Source organism: Dendrobates tinctorius, unplaced genomic scaffold (genome assembly GCF_039654945.1).
Source record: "Dendrobates tinctorius isolate UK_male_01 unplaced genomic scaffold, ASM3965494v1 ptg000014l, whole genome shotgun sequence".
In the NCBI taxonomy this organism is placed as follows: Eukaryota; Metazoa; Chordata; class Amphibia; order Anura; family Dendrobatidae; genus Dendrobates; species Dendrobates tinctorius.
The window spans coordinates 27960694-27979265 of record NW_027361682.1 but is presented as its reverse complement, the minus strand read 5'-3'; the positions used below and the strand labels follow the sequence as shown (position 1 = coordinate 27979265).

Here is an 18572-nt window from a genome sequence, read left to right as displayed (position 1 = left end):
TCTCGGCAACTGAGCTTCTTTAGAATGCCTCAGAATGAAACATGACTAGGATTGACTGCTGTTTGAATTATGTGAAAGGGGACATTTTATTACAATACATAACTATATTGCCCTTTTTCTGATTAATGGTAATAAATCCAGGTGTTTACCATTTTTAGCAATTTACTTTTCTAATATTCCAGCACCTGATGATGCACCAGCAATTCTGTCCGTCACCCCTCAAACAACCACCTCGGTATTAATTCACTGGCAGGTATGCAATACCTTAGATATATTTTTTGTAAGGTTTGTCTTACTTCTAGCTGCTGTGCAGTAAATTGATTCATTATTCCAGTTTACAAGGCAATTCAGGGCACAAAGGGGCTGACTATTCTTCAGTGGGATGAGTGTCAGGAAGTATTAGTATGTTCATCAGTATCAGGAATTATTAGATATTAGTATGTTAACATATTTATTCTAGCATCTTTGGAGCCAGACCACAGCAAAAACAAACAACTGAAAAAAGCTCAGAAATTAATAGAAAAAAACTTTGGAGCAGTTTCTATGTAAAAAGGACTTAATAGTTTTAGATTTATGAGCATTTTAACCGCTTCTACAACCCCTGGGCCGGTGATTCCATAATTTTTGCCAGGGGTTGTAGTTTCCAAAAAGGCCAAGCGGTTAAAAAGTGAGCGGTCCATTCTTCAGGTGTTTTCTGCTTGGAAGATGTTGGATACTTTACAGTCCATATAAATGGGAAGGCAGAAAGAAAAAAATCGGCAGACATCTTTTGGAGTGTTTCATGAGTGTTTCAGCCTAAAAAAAAAATTACATTTTATTCATTGTTGAACGAACTTTAAAAAACGCCAACAAAAAAAGCAAAAAAAACATTAAGAATCTTCTAAAAAAAAAATGCAAAAGGGAAAAAAAAGTGCTGGAGTTTCCTCAAGTAGTTTCCCCTTGAAAACCCGGTCGGTTTCGCCAGCCTGAAAAAAAAAAACCTTATGTGAACAGACCCTTGCATACAAGTGTGAATGACTCATTATCTCCTTAGGCTCCAGCAGAAGACAAAATCAATGGCATCCTCCTAGGCTACAGAATCCGCTACCGTGAACTTGTATACGATGGGATGAGGAGTTTCACTCTGCGAAACATCAATGACCCCAATGCCAAATGGGCAGAGTTAACATGTAAGTAATGATGAACATATTCTGCGCCTTCTACGAAAGAAGTTCAGTCTTCCTCTATGGCAATTTTCTTAATATTAACCTGTTTCATGTAGCATATACGTACATAACCCCTAGGGCACAGCTGTGGTCAGTGGCTCCCACTTACCTGCATTGTCTATTGGGAATCTATGGAGATCTAAAATCCATCTTCAGTTTCATCTGAGGCTCAGGCTGCTATTGCGGTTTCCCCCATGCTTTACACTGCAGCTCAGCTTATTCAGATTAGCAGCTATTTTTAGGAGATATCGGTTGTGCAATAAAAAATATATATTTAATTCACATGGATATTAATAAAGCGCCTACAAAATAAGATCACCAAGAGTAAGTGAAAACAGAATCACATTACATCCACTGTGATCCAGGGAGATGATTTGTCACTTGCCATTCTCACCTCCTAAGTGGCACATTAATCTGCATGGTACTTTAGCTAATTAACCGCTTGTTTTAGCTTTTTTCTTCTGTTCTTTATCCATTCTAGTAAATGTGTGCATTAGTTTAGAATTAATGAGTGCAGAGGTGTAACTTCAAATATCTGGGCCCCGGACAAAATCTAACAAGGCCCCAAATTTGTATTTTATATTCACTGGCAGAGGAACCATTGCACAGGAATAGTTATTACAATGATGTCACATAAATAATCATATAATAATAAAGTAATGTCACAGTACAGGGATAATGCACACAAACATGTCAGCAATGACACAGTACAGGGATAATGTACATAGTGATGTCACAGTACAGAGATAATACACACAGATGTCATAGTACGGAAATAATGCACACAGCGATGTAACCATATATTCATAATGCGCACAGTAATGACACAGTACAGGGATAATGCACACTGTATTGTCAAAGTACAGAGATAATACACCGAGATGTCACAGTACAGTGATAATAAACACTAATTTGGCAGGACAGTGATATATAATACACAGTGAAGTCACAGAACAGGGATAATAAATACAGTGATGTCACAGTACAGATATAATACACACAGAGAAGTCACAGGACAGAGATAATGGACACAGTGAAGTCATAGTACAGTGGTAATAAACACTAATGTTGCAGTACAGGAATATTATACAAAGTGATGTCACAGTACAGGGATGATGCACACAGCGATGTCACAGTACAGAGATAATTTACACTGTAATATAACAAGGCAGGAATATTATACACAGCGATATCACAGTACAGGGATAATAAACAGAGTGATGTCACAGTACAGGAGTAATAAACAGTAATGTCACAATACAGAGATAATACACACACAGAAGTCACAGGACCAGATAAAGCACACAGTGATGTCACAATATAGTGTTAATAAACATTGTAATGCAACAGGACAGAGATATTATAAACAGTGAACTCACAATACAGGGATAATACACAAATAGAAGTCACAGGCCAGAGGTAATGCACACAGCAATGTCACACTACACCGATAATAAACACTGTAATGTGACAGTGATGTTACAGTACAGAGATAATGCACACAGTGATGTCATAGTACAAGTATAATGCATAAAGTAATGTCACAATATAGTGATAAGTTTTTAGTGTAGATTAGAATCTATTCCTGCCGCAGCACAGCACTGTGTTCTGTATGAGGACGATTATTGGAGTCATATATTTGGGATTAGTTATGCGACCTCTAAATGTCCATTACAAGCGTGTTAATATGACATCACATTGTGTCCTGCTGTCAGTGATAACGTCCAGGAAAATAAATACCCGTCCTGGCAGAGTCCCCCGACGCTGCGGTGTCTTGTCCCAGCACATCCGCCTCTGCTGAATTCATTCCAGGAGATAGGAGGTACCCGTCATGTAGTGGATGCATCATCTGGAGAGCCTGCGACTATCTGACCTCAGCGAGGAAATGTGTGCAGTGAATATACCAGAGGACGTCTCTGAATAATGGAGATCAGATATCTCCCGGAAAGACGAAAAAATAAAAGAGCAGTCACATTATTATAAGCATTGTCATTCAAGGGCGGCTGGATGAGATTGTGTCGGTGACACCAGTTAAGAGTTACCCTACCTGAATTTTTGAGAAGGGTCACAATTTTATATATCCGTTCATTACGTACTATTGGCAGCCGATTGGAGGCAGAATTTCAGATATTCCGGATTATTAGGTGACAGCTATACTGGGTGCCATTGCAGGACCTCCAGAAATGTTGTCCCTTTCCACCTCTCAAAAGTGAGGGACCTGGCAAAACGGATTAGGAGAAATCTGAAATTGCCATTAATAGCCCAAAATTCAGACCTGACTGTGCTCTTTGCATGCAAGCTGAAACATCCGGGTCGGTCGCGCACACAGCCGTCCCTATATATGCTCCATACTGTCTGTACGGAATTGTATGTTGTGTCCATGTGTCGGCATGTTGTGTTCATTGTGTACTAACGGCTCTCCTGCCCCTGCTCTTTACCCCCCCATCTTGCCCCAATTCCTCCATCTTCTTCCCAATCTGCCCAGCTGCCTACATGGTCCGGAACTTGAGTGAACCGTCTCTCACCCAGTACGAGTTGGACAGTAAGTGTGGTCCTGACTTATATAATGATGCCTTAATAATGATGTGGCATCAGACATAAGACAGAACTGAACATTCCCCAATGAGTAGGAATCCAGTATCATCTCCTCTTCTGTCTCATTACCCACTTGGGGTATATTCGCATACGGCCGCTTGGTTGCAGACATTTCTCCAGTTTATCCGACTGGGTCCTGCAAAAATCCATGTGATGCCCCCAAAACAATCCCATCCAAACGAATGGAACTGATTCAACAAATCGCTCCTGTATGAATATACCCCAACTAAATAGGTGACAACCAATATGGTTGCTACCCACATTATCCAAAATTTGCCTAGCTAAGTGGTGATATTGGAATAACGGGTACATCACTGTATACAGTTGAAACCAGAAGTTTCCATACACTATATAAGAAGACACATATGCATGTTTTTTTCATGTTTTTCAACATCCGACATGAAATCAGAACAAACCTTTACAATTTTAGGTCAATTATTATTATCATAATTATTAATATTTGCCAAATGCCAGAATAATGAGAGACAGAGAATGTTTTAAGGTTTTTTTTATTACTTACTGCAAAGTCAAAAGTTTACATACATTTCATTAGTATTTGGTATCATTGCCCTTAAACTGAAGGACTTGGGTGAAACATTTGGGATATCCTTCCACAAGCTTCTCACAATAGTTGGTCGGAATTTGGGCCCATTCCTCCTGACAAAACTGGTGTAACTGATCCAGGGTTGTAGGTTGTCTTGCTCGCACCGGCCTTTTCAGCTTTGCCCATAAATTTTCAATAGGATTGCGATCAAGGCTTTGTGATGGCCATTCCAAAACATTGACTTTGTTATCCTTAAGCCACTTTGTAAACATTTTGGCATTATGCTTCGGGGCATTGTCCATTTGGAAGACCCATTTCCTCCCAAGCTTTAATTTCCTGGCTGATGTCTTGAGATGTTGCTTCAGTAATGCCACATAATCTTCTTTTCTCATGATGCTATCTATTTTGTGAAGAGCACCATTCCATCCTGCAGCAAAACAACCCCACAACATGATGCCACCCCCATGTTTCACAGTCGGGATGGTGTTCTTAGGCTTCCAAGCTTCTCCCCTTTTCCTCCAAACGTAACAATGGTCATTATGCCCAAAAAGATCAATTTTAGTTTTATCAGACCACAGGTTATGTCTCTAAAAATTAAGTTTCTTCCTGTGTGCATTTGCAGACATTAATCTGGCTTTTTTATGTTTCTTTTGGAGTAAAGGGCCCGTTACACATAGTGATATCGCTGTAACGTCACTGGTTTTGTGACGCAGCAGCGATATTGCTAGCGATATCGCTACATGTGATACTTACCTCCGACCGGCTCCTCCGCTGATTATCGCTGATCGCGCGAGAACGTCCTGGACCATTTCTCGTCAGGCACTTCCTGCTGGGCTTCCTGTGGCGCCGATGAGCGACGCGTGGACGCGGGCAGGAGGACGTCAGGATCGCCTCGTCTGACAGGTAAGTAGCGACCCCCGACCGCTGCTATGTCGCTGGTGAGATCTGCCTGTGTGGCAGCTCACTAGCGACCACTTAGCGATGCACCAGCGATCCATATCGTTGTCGGGATCGCTGGTGCATCGCTAAGTGTAACGGTACTCTTATGGCTTCTTCCTGGCAGAGTGGCCTTTCAGCCCATGTTGATACATTACTCATTTCACGGTGGATATTGACACAATCTTACCAGCTTCCGCCATCATCTTCGCAAGGTCTTTTGCTTTTGTCCTTGGGTTTATATGCACATGTCGGACCAAAGCACGTTCATATCTGGGACACAGAGCCCGTCTCCTTCCTGAGCTGTATGATGGCTGGATATTCCCATCTTGTTTGTACTTGCATATAATTGTTTGTACAGATGAACGGGGCACCTTCAGATAACTTGAAATTGTACCCAAGGATGAGCCAGACTTTCCTATGATGTTACACAATGAAGCAGTGTGTTTCAGGTGTGCAATAAAATACATCCACAGGTGTGTCTCTAATTAATTCAGATGTTGCCAAAAAAACTATCAGAAGCTTCCAAACATGTGACATCATCATATGGGCAGTGCAGAACTGTTTATCGGCATAGTAAACGTAGTGTATGTAAACTGGTGACTTTGCAGTAAGTAATAAAAATACCTTAAAACATTCTGTCTCTCATTACTCTGGCATTTGGCAAATATTAATAATTGTGGTAATCCTAATTGACCTAAAACGGGAAAGGCTTATTCTGATTTCATATCAGATATTGAGAAATACATGCATATGTGTCTTTTTATATAGTGTATATCTACACTTCTGGTTTCAACTGTATGTCTGACAATTTTCCAATTAGTAGTATAGGAAAAGCTGTGTGATAACCCCTGAGATCTGTAATTACAGCGCACAGAGGTTTCTTAGTAGTTTTTGGAGCAAAAATTGAGTGGATCTCTCCATATTCTGCTCAAAAACTTAGAGGTTCTGCTCAAATTCTTCTCCGAAAACTCAGCAAAAAGTCTCTGTCTGCACATAGCCACTTTCTGCTCCATAAAACTCAGCAAAAAGTCTCCATGTGCATATAGCTTTTGTTGTGAGTGACCCTTATTTCCCAGATCGACAGGGTAGTAAAATATGGGGAATAAATGAGGCAACATAGCGTTAATAGTCGCTGGGGAGTTTTAACATCAATTTATTCTTCTTCGATAAATATTAATAACAGTATAAATAAGCATTTTGCATAGCGATCATTGGATGAAATCATTATTTGGCTAAGGGGTTGTATGTTTTTCAAAGGAGACCAGGTGGCACCGCCATGGATGCCTGTCACTGACCATTAATCACCTGTGGATAGGTGACAACTTGCTGATCGGTGGGGATCCGATCACTGGGGAGATCAGGGAACTTTTATCCCTGATGCCTAACTATTGTTCCATTCATAGCGCAGCCTCAAAGAGAATGAATGGAGCAGCAGTCGGGCATCTGACCTTCCCCTCCATTCTAACGGGTATAAAAATTCATCATTCTGATGATCAGTGCGGATCTCAAAGGTCAGACCTCCCACGAACAGCAAGTTATCTCCTATCCTGTCGATAGGTGATAACATCTTTTCACCCGACAACCCCTTTAAAGCAGCCAAAATGTAGTTTTAAAGCAAACATGTCAGCAGGTTGTTTTTGCTATGTTATCTGAAAGCAGCATAATGTAGGGGCTGTGACCCTGATTCCAGTAAGGTGTCACTTACTAGGATGTGTTTTGCTGTTTCAATAAAATCAAGTGTTTTATCAGCAGGAGATTATCAGTACAGGACTAGATGACTCATGCCTCCTAGTCCAACCCCGCCCCGACCACTGATTGGATGCTTTCTGTCACTGTACAGATAAAGCTGCCAACCAGGGGTGTGGGTGGGGTTATACACTGCCTGACATTTTGAGCTCTGCTAGATCTACATCAAAGAAATCTGTGATTCTATCACAACTGCTGCACCAAGTAAACTATATGAGACATCGCCGCAAATAGGGTGTCTGTCGCTACATCATGCTGTTCTCAGATTACATAGGAAAAACCTGCTGAAAGATTCCCTTTAAGTATATGCAAAAAAGTTATCATCACTGGGTCAAGGAAAGTAAAAAAAACGTAGTAGCCCACACTGATACAGAAGTACGGTATATTGATGCTCACCGCCATCTTGTCTTCTGCTTCAGATCTGAACAAACACAAGCGTTATGAGATTAGAGTGAGTGTGTACAACGCTGCTGGCGAAGGACCAGCCAGTGTCCCCCAGGAAGTTTTTGTTGGAGAGGCAGGTAAGTGTCATCTATCATATTGTTATATCTGTCCCTGAGGTGTCTCCCAAATGGCCTTAAAGAGAACCTATCACTTGCCATAAATATGTATGGTTTTACTTGGTGTAAATAAAGCTGTTCTTCTGAATTCAGTAATGTTTTTCTTTTGTTTCTGCTCCTCTTCGTTCCTGAGATATGCCAAGTATGCATAGTTCCCAAGAAAACTCCCATAGGAAAGCACACCCATTTGGCTAACAAGACTAGAATTATATGCAGGAAAGAGGGGGTCATATCTCAGAATGGAGAGGTGCGGTCACTATATGTAGCAGGATTTCCCTGTCCCTCAAGCTAGGAGGAACCTAGGCTATCCTTGTTTCCCAGATGCCGGGGTATCACACCTTGCTTTGCTCATATATGAACCTGATCTGTTTCCTCCTCCATCCAGGGAGGTATAGGACAGAAGTGTATAGGATAACACAAACCTGACAGACAGGGGAAACAGACAGGTATAAAAGAAAACTACAATCATGCAAATACACTCAGAAAACAACCAAGTGGAAATCAAGGGAACAGGAGGAGGGACAAGCCAAATGGGAAGAGGATTAGGATAAGCACTCAATACCAAATCCACGCAGATTTCTCCTGAAAATAACACCAACCGACTGCTACTAACTCAGACTACTCCTTCACCACTAAACCAGGAAGGTGTAAACTGTCACCCGCAACTCCCTAGTGCAAGTGGTGAGCATATATACCAGAGCGGAGCGGCCAACACAGAACAGCTGAGACAATTCAACACAGAGAGCTCCAGGAGATAGAACTGATTAACCCTTGCAATAACAAAGCAAGGAAGATATGCACTGTTAAATGGAAGGTGAAAGAAATCTAATAAGTGCAGGGGTTTGTGTACCCATACGCCACAATCTTCTGGGTCCTCTCTGTCTCGATTACCCTGTGACAGGTACAGGAACAAAAGAAATGCAAAGTCGGATTCAGGAAAACAGCAGCATTTACATCAGGTGAAAAATAGAAGATTTATGACAAGTGACAGGTCCTCTTTATGGCGTCAGTGTTCCGCCAACTCTTCTCACTTTCCATAATTCCTTTCTCCACAGTGCCCACAGCTTCGCCTCAAAACGTCGCCATACAAAGTGCCACCGCTGTTCAGCTTGATGTGACGTGGGACCCACCTCCACTTGAGTCTCAAAATGGCGACATCCAGGGATACAAGGTATGATGTGTTTTACTCTGAGTAACTATGGTTCATTGTGGTGGGGTGTTCGTGCAGTTTCATTTGGTTGAACCCCCCCAGTCAAGATTTGTGGATATATGTGCTGCTTGAATACCATGATTCATGATTAATACAGTGCCTTGCGAAAGTATTTGGCCCCCTGGAACTTTTCAACCTTTTCCCACATATCATGCTTCAAACATACAGATACCAAATGTAAATTTTTGGTGAAGAATCAACAAGTGGAACACAATGGTGAAGTTGAACGAAATTTATTGGTCATTTTAAATTTTTGTGGAAAGTCAAAAATTGAAAAGTGGGGCGTGCATTATTATTCGGCCCCTTTACTTTCAGTGCAGCAAACTCACTCCAGAAGTTCATTGTGGATCTCTGAATGATCCAATGTTGTCCTAAATGACTAATGATGATAACTATAATCCACCTGTGTGTAATCAAGTCTCCATATAAATGCACCTGCTCTGTGATAGTCTCAGGGTTCTGTTTGAAGCACAGAGAGCATCATGAAGACCAAGGAACACAACAGGCAGATTCGTGATACTGTTGTGGAGAAGTTTAAAGCCGGATTTGGACACAAAATGATTTCCAAAACTTTAAACATCCCAAGGAGCACTGTGCAAGCGATCATATTGAAATGGAAGTAGTATCATACCACTGCAAATCTACCAAGACCCGGCCGTCCCTCTAAATTTTCATCTCAAACAAGGAGAAGACTGATCAGAGATGCAGCCAAGAGGCCCATGATCACTCTGGATGAACTGCAGAGATCTACAGCTGAGGTGGGACAGTCTGTCCATAGGACAACAGTCAGTCGTACACTGCACAAATCTGGCCTTTATGGAAGAGTGGCAAGAAGAAAGCCATTTCTCAAAGATATCCATAAAAAGTGTCGTTTACAGTTTTCAAAAAGCCACCTGGGAGACACACCAAACATGTGGAAGAAGAAGGTTCTCTGGTCAGATGAAACCAAAATCGAACTTTTTGGCAACAATGCCAAGCGATATGTTTGACGTAAAGTCAACACAGCTCATCACCCTGAACACACCATCCCCACTGTCAAACATGGTGGTGGCAGCATCATGGTTTGGGCCTGCTTTTCTTCAGCAGGGACGGGGAAGATGGTTAAAATTGATGGGAAGATGAATGGAGCCAAATACAGGACCATTCTTGAAGAAGATTTGTCTTCCAACAAGACAATGATCCCAAACATAAAGCAAAATCTACAATGGAATGGTTCACAAATAAACGTATCCAGGTGTTAGAATGGCCAAGTCAAAGTCCAGACCTGAATCCAATCGAGAATCTGTGGAAAGAGCTGAAAACTGCTGTTCACAAACGATCTCCATCAAACCTCACTGAGCTCGAGCTGTTTGCCAAGGAAGAATGGGCAAGAATTTCAGTCTCTCGATGTACAAAACTGATAGAGACATACCCCAAGCGACTTGCAGCTGTAATTGCAACAAAAGGTGGAGCAACAAAGTATTAAGTTAAAGGGGCCAAATAATATTGCACACCCCACTTTTCAGTTTTTGACTTTCCACAAAATTTTAAAATAACCAAGAAATTTTGTTCAACTTCACAATTGTGTCCCACTTGTTGTTGATTCTTCACCTAAAAATTTACATTTGGTTTCTTTATGTTTGAAGCATGATATGTGGGAAAAGGTTGAAAAGTTCCAGGGGGTGAATACTTTCGCAAGGCACTGTATCTAAGGTGAGGCAGGGGTTCTCCTTGTTAGGTGGCAAGTGTGGGTCTTACATTATCTTTGAGGCAATACAGCACGTAGCAAACCAACGGGGCTATGTATTGACTGCTGATTACTATGCTAGCCCTTGGGACATGTACCTCATTGGTATGTGTTGCCCAGTTTCTGTCAGTTAGCAATGTTACAGCCACTCACCCCGAATCCAGAATACTGGTTCTCAGCCCTCAGCCCTTTTCTCATTTACTAGATTTACACAGAACAGAGCCCTAAAAAGTGATGATTGTGCCGTCTCCTTGTCTATTGATTTCCCATTCATAAAGTGCTGAAGTGCTCTCCGGAGAATTTTACGTTACGGAAATAGTTGACTCTCACTTTTTATGGTTTCTCTTCACTTTAAATTAGAGATAACGAGGATTAAATGGATAATGGCCACATTACAGAATATTACTAGTCCAATAACGGTGTGTGTAATCAGCGTGCGCAGATGGATAAATATCAACATTTACTATGGCGCCCGCTGCGGGCATTCATCACTTCATTAGGACGGGCACATTCATACATGAATTTAATAAATATTTTTGTAATTAATGCAAATCTTGCCCTGTCAGCGCCGTCCTGATAAAAGTGATCAGCCGTGGACTTCTCATCCCTGTGCCACTCTTCTGAAGGAAAACCCAATGTTCGTGGCATAGGCACAGCTCTTGACTCTGTCATGAGGGGCACCAGCACAGCTGGGCACCTAAAAACGTCCAATCGCCCCCTTATTGGGACTTTGCTCTGCGCTCCCCTACTCGTCGGGTCTGTGTTCTGCATATCCCTACTTGTCGGGTCTGTGTTCTGCATCTCCCTACTCATCGGGTCTGTGTTCTGCATCTCCCTACTCGTCTGGTCTGTGTTCTGCATCTCCCTACTTGTCGGGTCTGTGTTCTGCATCTCCCTACTCGTCGGGTCTGTGTTCTGCATCTCCCTACTCTTCGGGTCTGTGTTCTGCATCTCCCTACTTGTCGGGTCTGTGTTCTGCATCTCCCTACTTGTCGGGTCTGTGTTCTGCATCTTCCTACTCGTCGGGTCTGTGTTCTGCATCCCCATACTTGTCGGGTCTGTGTTCTGCATCCCCCTACTCATCGAGTCTGTGTTCTGCATCCCCCTACTCGTCTGGTCTGTGTTCTGCATCTCCATACTTGTCGGGTCTGTGTTCTGCATCCCCCTACTCATCTGGTCTGTGTTCTGCATGCCCATACTTGTCGGGTCTGTGTTCTGCGTCCCCTTATACGTCGGGTCTGTGTTCTGCATCCCCCTACTCGTCGGGTCTGTGTTCTGCATCCCCCTACTCGTCGGGTCTGTGTTCTGCATCCCCATACTTGTCGGGTCTGTGTTCTGTATCTCCCTACTCGTCGGGTCTGTGTTCTGCATCTCCCTACTCGTCGGGTCTGTGTTCTGCATCCCGATACTTGTCAGGTCTGTGTTCTGCATCTCCCTACTCGTCGGGTCTGTGTTCTGCATCTCCCTACACTTCGGGTCTGTGTTCTGCATCTCCCTACTCGTCGGGTCTGTGTTCTGCATCTCCCTACTCTTCGGGTATGTGTTCTGCATCTCCCTACTCGTCGTGTCTGTGTTCTGGATCTCCCTACTTGTCGGGTCTGTGTTCTGCATCTCCCTACTCTTCGGGTCTGTGTTCTGCATCTCCCTACTCGTCGTGTCTGTGTTCTGCATCTCCCTACTTGTCGGGTCTGTGTTCTGCATCTCCCTACTCGTTGGGTCTGTGTTCTGCATCTCCCTACTCGTCGTGTCTGTGTTCTGGATCTCCCTACTTGTCGGGTCTGTGTTCTGCATCTCCCTACTCGTCGGGTCTGCGTTCTGCATCTCCCTACTTGTCGGGTCTGTGTTCTGCATCTCCCTACTTGTCGGGTCTGCGTTCTGCATCTCCCTACTCTTCGGGTCTGTGTTCTGCATCTCCCTACTTGTCGGGTCTGTGTTCTGCATCTCCCTACTTGTCGGGTCTGTGTTCTACATCTCCCTACTTGTCGGGTCTGTGTTCTGCATCTCCCTACTTGTCGGGTCTGTATTCTGCATCTCCCTACTCGTCGGGTCTGTGTTCTGTATCCCCTTATTGGTCGAACTTGGGTTTGTGTTCTGCATCCCCCTACTCGTCGGGTCTGTGTTCTGCATCTCCCTACTTGTCGGGTCTGTGTTCTGCATCTCCCTACTTGTCGGGTCTGTATTCTGCATCTCCCTACTCGTCGGGTCAGTGTTCTGCATCCCCATACTTGTCAGGTCTGTGTTCTGTATCCCCTTATTGGTCGAACTTGGGTCTGTGTTCTGCATCCCCCTACTCGTCGGGTCTGTGTTCTGCATCCCCCTACTCATCGAGTCTGTGTTCTGCATCCCCCTACTCGTCTGGTCTGTGTTCTGCATCTCCATACTTGTCGGGTCTGTGTTCTGCATCCCCCTACTCATCTGGTCTGTGTTCTGCATGCCCATACTTGTCGGGTCTGTGTTCTGCGTCCCCTTATACGTCGGGTCTGTGTTCTGCATCCCCCTACTCGTCGGGTCTGTGTTCTGCATCCCCCTACTCATCGGGTCTGTGTTCTGCATCCCACTACTCGTCGGGTCTGTGTTTTGCATCCCCATACTTGTCGGGTCTGTGTTCTGCATCCCCCTACTCGTCGGGTCTGTGTTCTGCATCCCCCTACTCGTCGGGTCTGTGTCCTGCATCCCACTACTCGTCGGGTCTGTGTTCTGCATCTCCCTACTCGTCGTGTCTGTGTTCTGCATCTCCCTACTCTTCGGGTATGTGTTCTGTATCTCCCTACTCGTCGTGTCTGTGTTCTGCATCTCCCTACTTGTCGGGTCTGTGTTCTGCATCTCCCTACTTGTCGGGTCTGCGTTCTGCATCTCCCTACTCTTCGGGTCTGTGTTCTGCATCTCCCTACTTGTCGGGTCTGTGTTCTGCATCTCCCTACTTGTCGGGTCTGTGTTCTACATCTCCCTACTTGTCGGGTCTGTGTTCTGCATCTCCCTACTTGTCGGGTCTGTATTCTGCATCTCCCTACTCGTCGGGTCTGTGTTCTGTATCCCCTTATTGGTCGAACTTGGGTTTGTGTTCTGCATCCCCCTACTCGTCGGGTCTGTGTTCTGCATCTCCCTACTTGTCGGGTCTGTGTTCTGCATCTCCCTACTTGTCGGGTCTGTATTCTGCATCTCCCTACTCGTCGGGTCAGTGTTCTGCATCCCCATACTTGTCAGGTCTGTGTTCTGTATCCCCTTATTGGTCGAACTTGGGTCTGTGTTCTGCATCCCCCTACTCGTCGGGTCTGTGTTCTGCATCCCCCTACTCATCGAGTCTGTGTTCTGCATCCCCCTACTCGTCTGGTCTGTGTTCTGCATCTCCATACTTGTCGGGTCTGTGTTCTGCATCCCCCTACTCATCTGGTCTGTGTTCTGCATGCCCATACTTGTCGGGTCTGTGTTCTGCGTCCCCTTATACGTCGGGTCTGTGTTCTGCATCCCCCTACTCGTCGGGTCTGTGTTCTGCATCCCCCTACTCATCGGGTCTGTGTTCTGCATCCCACTACTCGTCGGGTCTGTGTTTTGCATCCCCATACTTGTCGGGTCTGTGTTCTGCATCCCCCTACTCGTCGGGTCTGTGTTCTGCATCCCCCTACTCGTCGGGTCTGTGTCCTGCATCCCACTACTCGTCGGGTCTGTATTCCGCACCCCTACCTCGTCGAGTCTGTGTTCTGCATGTAGACCTTGTTGGATTTGTGTTCTGCATCTAGACCTTGTAGGATCTGTTTTCTGCATCTAGGCCTTGTCGAATCTGTGTTCTGCACCCCCGCCTCATTGAATCTATGTTCTATATCTAGGCCTTATCTGGTCTGTTTTGTACATTCGCCTCGTTGGGTCTCTGTCCTTCACCCACGCCTGGTTGGATCTGTGTTCTCCATCTATGACTCGTCGGGACTGTGCTTTCTAGCTTTAGGTCTCATCGGGTCACAATTCTACACCCCAGTCTTGTTGGATCTATGTTCTGTATCTATGCCTTGAAGGGTCCGTGTCCTGCACACCCACGCCTCGTTGGATCTGTGTTCTCCATCTAGGACTCGTCCTGTCAGTATTCTACACCCCAATCTCATTGGACTGGTGTTCTGCATCTAGGCCTTGTCGGGTCTGTTTTTCACCCCTATGCCTCATCGGGTCTGTGATGTGCATCCCCGCTTCGTCAAGTCTGTGTTCTGCATCTAGGTCTTGTCGGGTCTGTGTTCTGCACCCCTGTCTCGTTGGGTCTATGTTCTGCATCTAGGTCTCATCGGGTCATTATACTGCACCCCCCGCCTTGTTGGATCTGTGTTCTGCATCTAGGCCTTGTCGGGTGGGTCTGTTTTCTGCACAGCCGGCTCGTTGGGTCTGTATTCTGCACCCTCGCCTCTTTGGATCCATGTTCTGCACCCCTGAATTGTTGGGTCTGTGTTCCGCACTCCCGTCTTGTTAGATCCGTGTTCTGCATCTAAGCCGTTTGGGTCTGTGCTCTGCCTTAATTTTTTATTTACCTTAGTTACTCAAAGCTCGGGAAAAGTTCAGCGTAATGCAAATACTGAGCAGTAGGGGGAGCTCTACCACAGCTCTTGAGACATCCATACTCCAGCACACTCTTGCACATTGCATTGCAACATGTGACACTACAACTCCCAGCATTGAGAGTGCATGCCAGGAACTGTACATGTGAAGTGTGCAGACCCCTGATGTAGGGCTGTAATGAATGAAGCTTCATAAAATGATCAACCAAAGTAAAAAGTAATCACATATGGACTAGACTTTATTGCATTAACCCTAATGTATTGTACTTTAACCTTTTCGCACAGATTTTTTACTGGGAAGCGACCCGACTAAATGAGACTGAGAAAGTAAGAACCCTGTTCCTGCCGGAGAGTGGGGTGAAGATCAAGAACCTGACCGGCTATACCACCTACCTCATCAGTGTGGCGGCCTTTAATACAGCCGGAGATGGTCCACGGAGTCAACCCATCCGCGGGCAAACACAGCAAGCAGGTGAGGGGCCAGCAGTGACGACAGAGTGGGGTATTTATATTAGGATCCGAAATGGCGGCCATACACAGCACAACGTCAGGTGAAGGAAATTGGTGTTCCATAACAATTTGCAATATTCCTTGATTTTTCTCTTCACCAAGGGTTTCCAGAATTGCCAGATGGCCAGTCCAGCCCTGAGCCCCATAGTGCTCCTACACAGATGGATACCTTTTTTCTTGCCCCAAGGCAATATGTTGCCTACACAATGCCTGCCATACAGTTTGATGCCCCCCCCACACACAATGATCGCACAGTGGTCTGGCAGATCCATGTGTAATATTAATATTAGAGTGCAAATTAATAAGCAGGACCCTGTAGATCAGCTATGTCAGTAATCTGTGGCCGCCAGAAAAGAGCCATGACATCTTCCTCCTACTCTACTTTTGAATGTCATGCCTGCTGTATTGATGACGTTGCGCCAAGCCGGCTGACAAAACAAAGAGGTAGGAGGCAATCCTGAGGGATCTCGCCTGGCGAGCACACATTATTAACCTAGCCACTGGACTGGCTCTTGCAAATCGATTCACACCATCTCTAACAAATATGGATTAACTGGAAATTCCCTGCATGTAAAACGTATTTACTATCCACCCAATAGTCCAAAATATCTAATAATCCGGCACAAAACTGTAAAATGATCTGATATGTCACTGATCCATTTTATTGTTCCTGGATTTGTCTATCACCGGCAATCTGAATTTCCTGTCAATAATTTATCATATTATCTACCTCTGGATGGAGAGGACCGAGAAATACATAACCACAGCCAAGTCTGTAGGTGTTCGCGCACCTCTCCAAAAAGTATGATTCCCCCGAAGCAAAATCCTCAGCCCTGCTACGATGTCAAGTGACATTAGCCTGCATCCGGCAAACCACACTCCACTAACACCCAGCCAGGAAGTCGTCTCTGAGCTTTATCGACTCCGACACCACCTCATTTATCGTAGTTACTGGTGTTCATCCTGACGGGAGCACTAAACAAGCTCGGGCTGCCACCATAATTGTCATCAACTTGTCCCAAATATTCAGGCACTATGGGAACAGCATCACGGAGGCTGCTGATAGAAAGCGGTGGTCTCGGCAGGGACGCGGTCACGCCAGTCTCCATGTGAGATCGCAGATTTTAGATTTCCATCACACGTATAATTATAAAATGTACGTGTGGAAATTTGCCTCCTGACCCCGGGAGGTGCGATGCAGTTTTGTACGGAGTTGTTTTAACACAAGTCTCTGTGGATAATCCAGTCTGGCGACATTTTTGTGTTGTGTGTAATTTCCGCAGAGGTGATGGTGACCTGACATTGTGTAGTTCAGGGAAAGTGCAGGCAAGCGTAATGTGGACATGGTCGTGCAGTGGTCGTCACAGACCTGATCACGTCAAGTGACCATGTACTTTGCTCAAAACTTCTGGCACCATGTGCACATCACAGTGTGACCCCAACTTGCTTAGAAGTCAGAGATATCAATATGTCCAGTTAGGAACTAAAGATTGGGAACAAGCGTCAACTGCAGGAAGAAGACCCCCCAAAAAAGGGAATGGAGGCCACAGACAATTCCTCTCTCCTTATCAATCCAGACCGATTCTTCTCTAGTTTTTCGCTTTGCTAATATCCTTGTCAGTACTGATAGGATGAAGTTCCCCCAGGATGGCACATCCATACCTGCCACCACAAGAAGGTTTGCTTTGTCCCCCAACCACAATCTCAAGAGCATAGAGCAAATACCGGGACATAGAAGGAGACCCGAACACAGGCGGGCAACAAACCAGTAGTAATAGATATCTGCTGCTTTGTGCGAGGAGTAACAGGAGGAGCACTGCCAGCCCCCTACAGAATGGCCACCAGTGGTTACTGATGTGCATTATTCTGACCAAGCTGTAAAAAAGAGTGGCATGAGGGCCCATGTCCTGTACTCGGATCTTTGCTCACAGCCCAACAAAGTGCAGCTCAATTGGCAAGAACACCAGAACTGGCAGGTCTTCAAATGGAGGCTTGTTGCCTCCACAGACAGAGTCTGCAGATGGCATGGAGAACGTTATGCAACATCATCCAGTATGCCCGGTTTGCCGGTTGGTCAGCAATTGCTTGCGGAGCATATCCTTGGAGGGTCGCACAAATCTCCATGTGAAGGTCAATGGCACCCAGACTGGTGTTAGGTACCAGGATGCAAACCTCAAACCTGTCGTCACACCTTGCATGGGGTGCAGTGGGCCCTGGGTTCCTCTTGCTGCAGGACAACACCCAGCAATGGGCCTAAAGTAAACCAGGGTGCCATTGCTGGCGCTCATTCATCCATCACACCGTTGCCTCCTACGCTCAAGCCCAGGGCTCAGGTTAACACGAGCATGCTGCCATTTTCCACATGTTTCTCTTATAACACGCTGATGCAATCCTTACAAATAAGTTTGTGGTCATCTTACATCGGCTTTCATTACAGCCCCCAGTGCCCCTGCCACGCTTAGATTTAGCGAACTGACCACCACATCTGTAAATGTGTCATGGGATGCGCCCATTTACCCAAATGGAATTCTGGAAGGATACAGACTGGTATACGAGCCGTGCACACCGGTAGATGGTAAGTGTAATTCTGATCAACTTGCCTAACGGTGTATAACAGAAAACGAAAGCAAAAATGTTTTTTCTTAAACATCACCACACTTGCGTTACTGACCTTAACAATTGTCATGTCTTTCCCAGGAATCAGTAAGATTGTGACCGTGGACGTGAAGGGGAACAGTCCCCTGTGGATGAAGCTGAAGGACCTTGCTGAGGGGGTGACGTACCGTTTCCGAATACGAGCCAAGACTTTCACTTATGGGCCAGACATTGAAGCCAATGTGACTACTGGACCAGGAGATGGTAAAAGAGCACTCAACATACATCTTCCATTAGCCATTTCCAAGCCACATTCCAATTAATGGCTAAAGCCCACAGCAGTGCCGCGACCACCGACCTTGCACTGTGACTGTTACCGCATGAGGCGCCATTTTCTCCCTTAATTG

The 18572-nt window shown here is 45.1% G+C and overlaps 1 protein-coding gene across 3 annotated transcripts in view; it reads left to right on the top strand.

Moving 5' to 3' along the window:
* SDK2 (sidekick cell adhesion molecule 2) overlaps nucleotides 1-18572 on the top strand; it is a 920082-nt gene that overhangs the window by 881666 nt on the left and 19844 nt on the right. For all 3 annotated transcript variants that reach the window (XM_073560296.1, XM_073560306.1, XM_073560313.1), the window contains 8 exons: nucleotides 183-253; nucleotides 1034-1169; nucleotides 3691-3747; nucleotides 7449-7550; nucleotides 8645-8760; nucleotides 15346-15532; nucleotides 18008-18145; nucleotides 18268-18429. In XM_073560296.1, the coding sequence (XP_073416397.1) occupies nucleotides 183-253; nucleotides 1034-1169; nucleotides 3691-3747; nucleotides 7449-7550; nucleotides 8645-8760; nucleotides 15346-15532; nucleotides 18008-18145; nucleotides 18268-18429 (969 nt within the window). The remainder of the gene's footprint in view (nucleotides 1-182; nucleotides 254-1033; nucleotides 1170-3690; nucleotides 3748-7448; nucleotides 7551-8644; nucleotides 8761-15345; nucleotides 15533-18007; nucleotides 18146-18267; nucleotides 18430-18572) is intronic.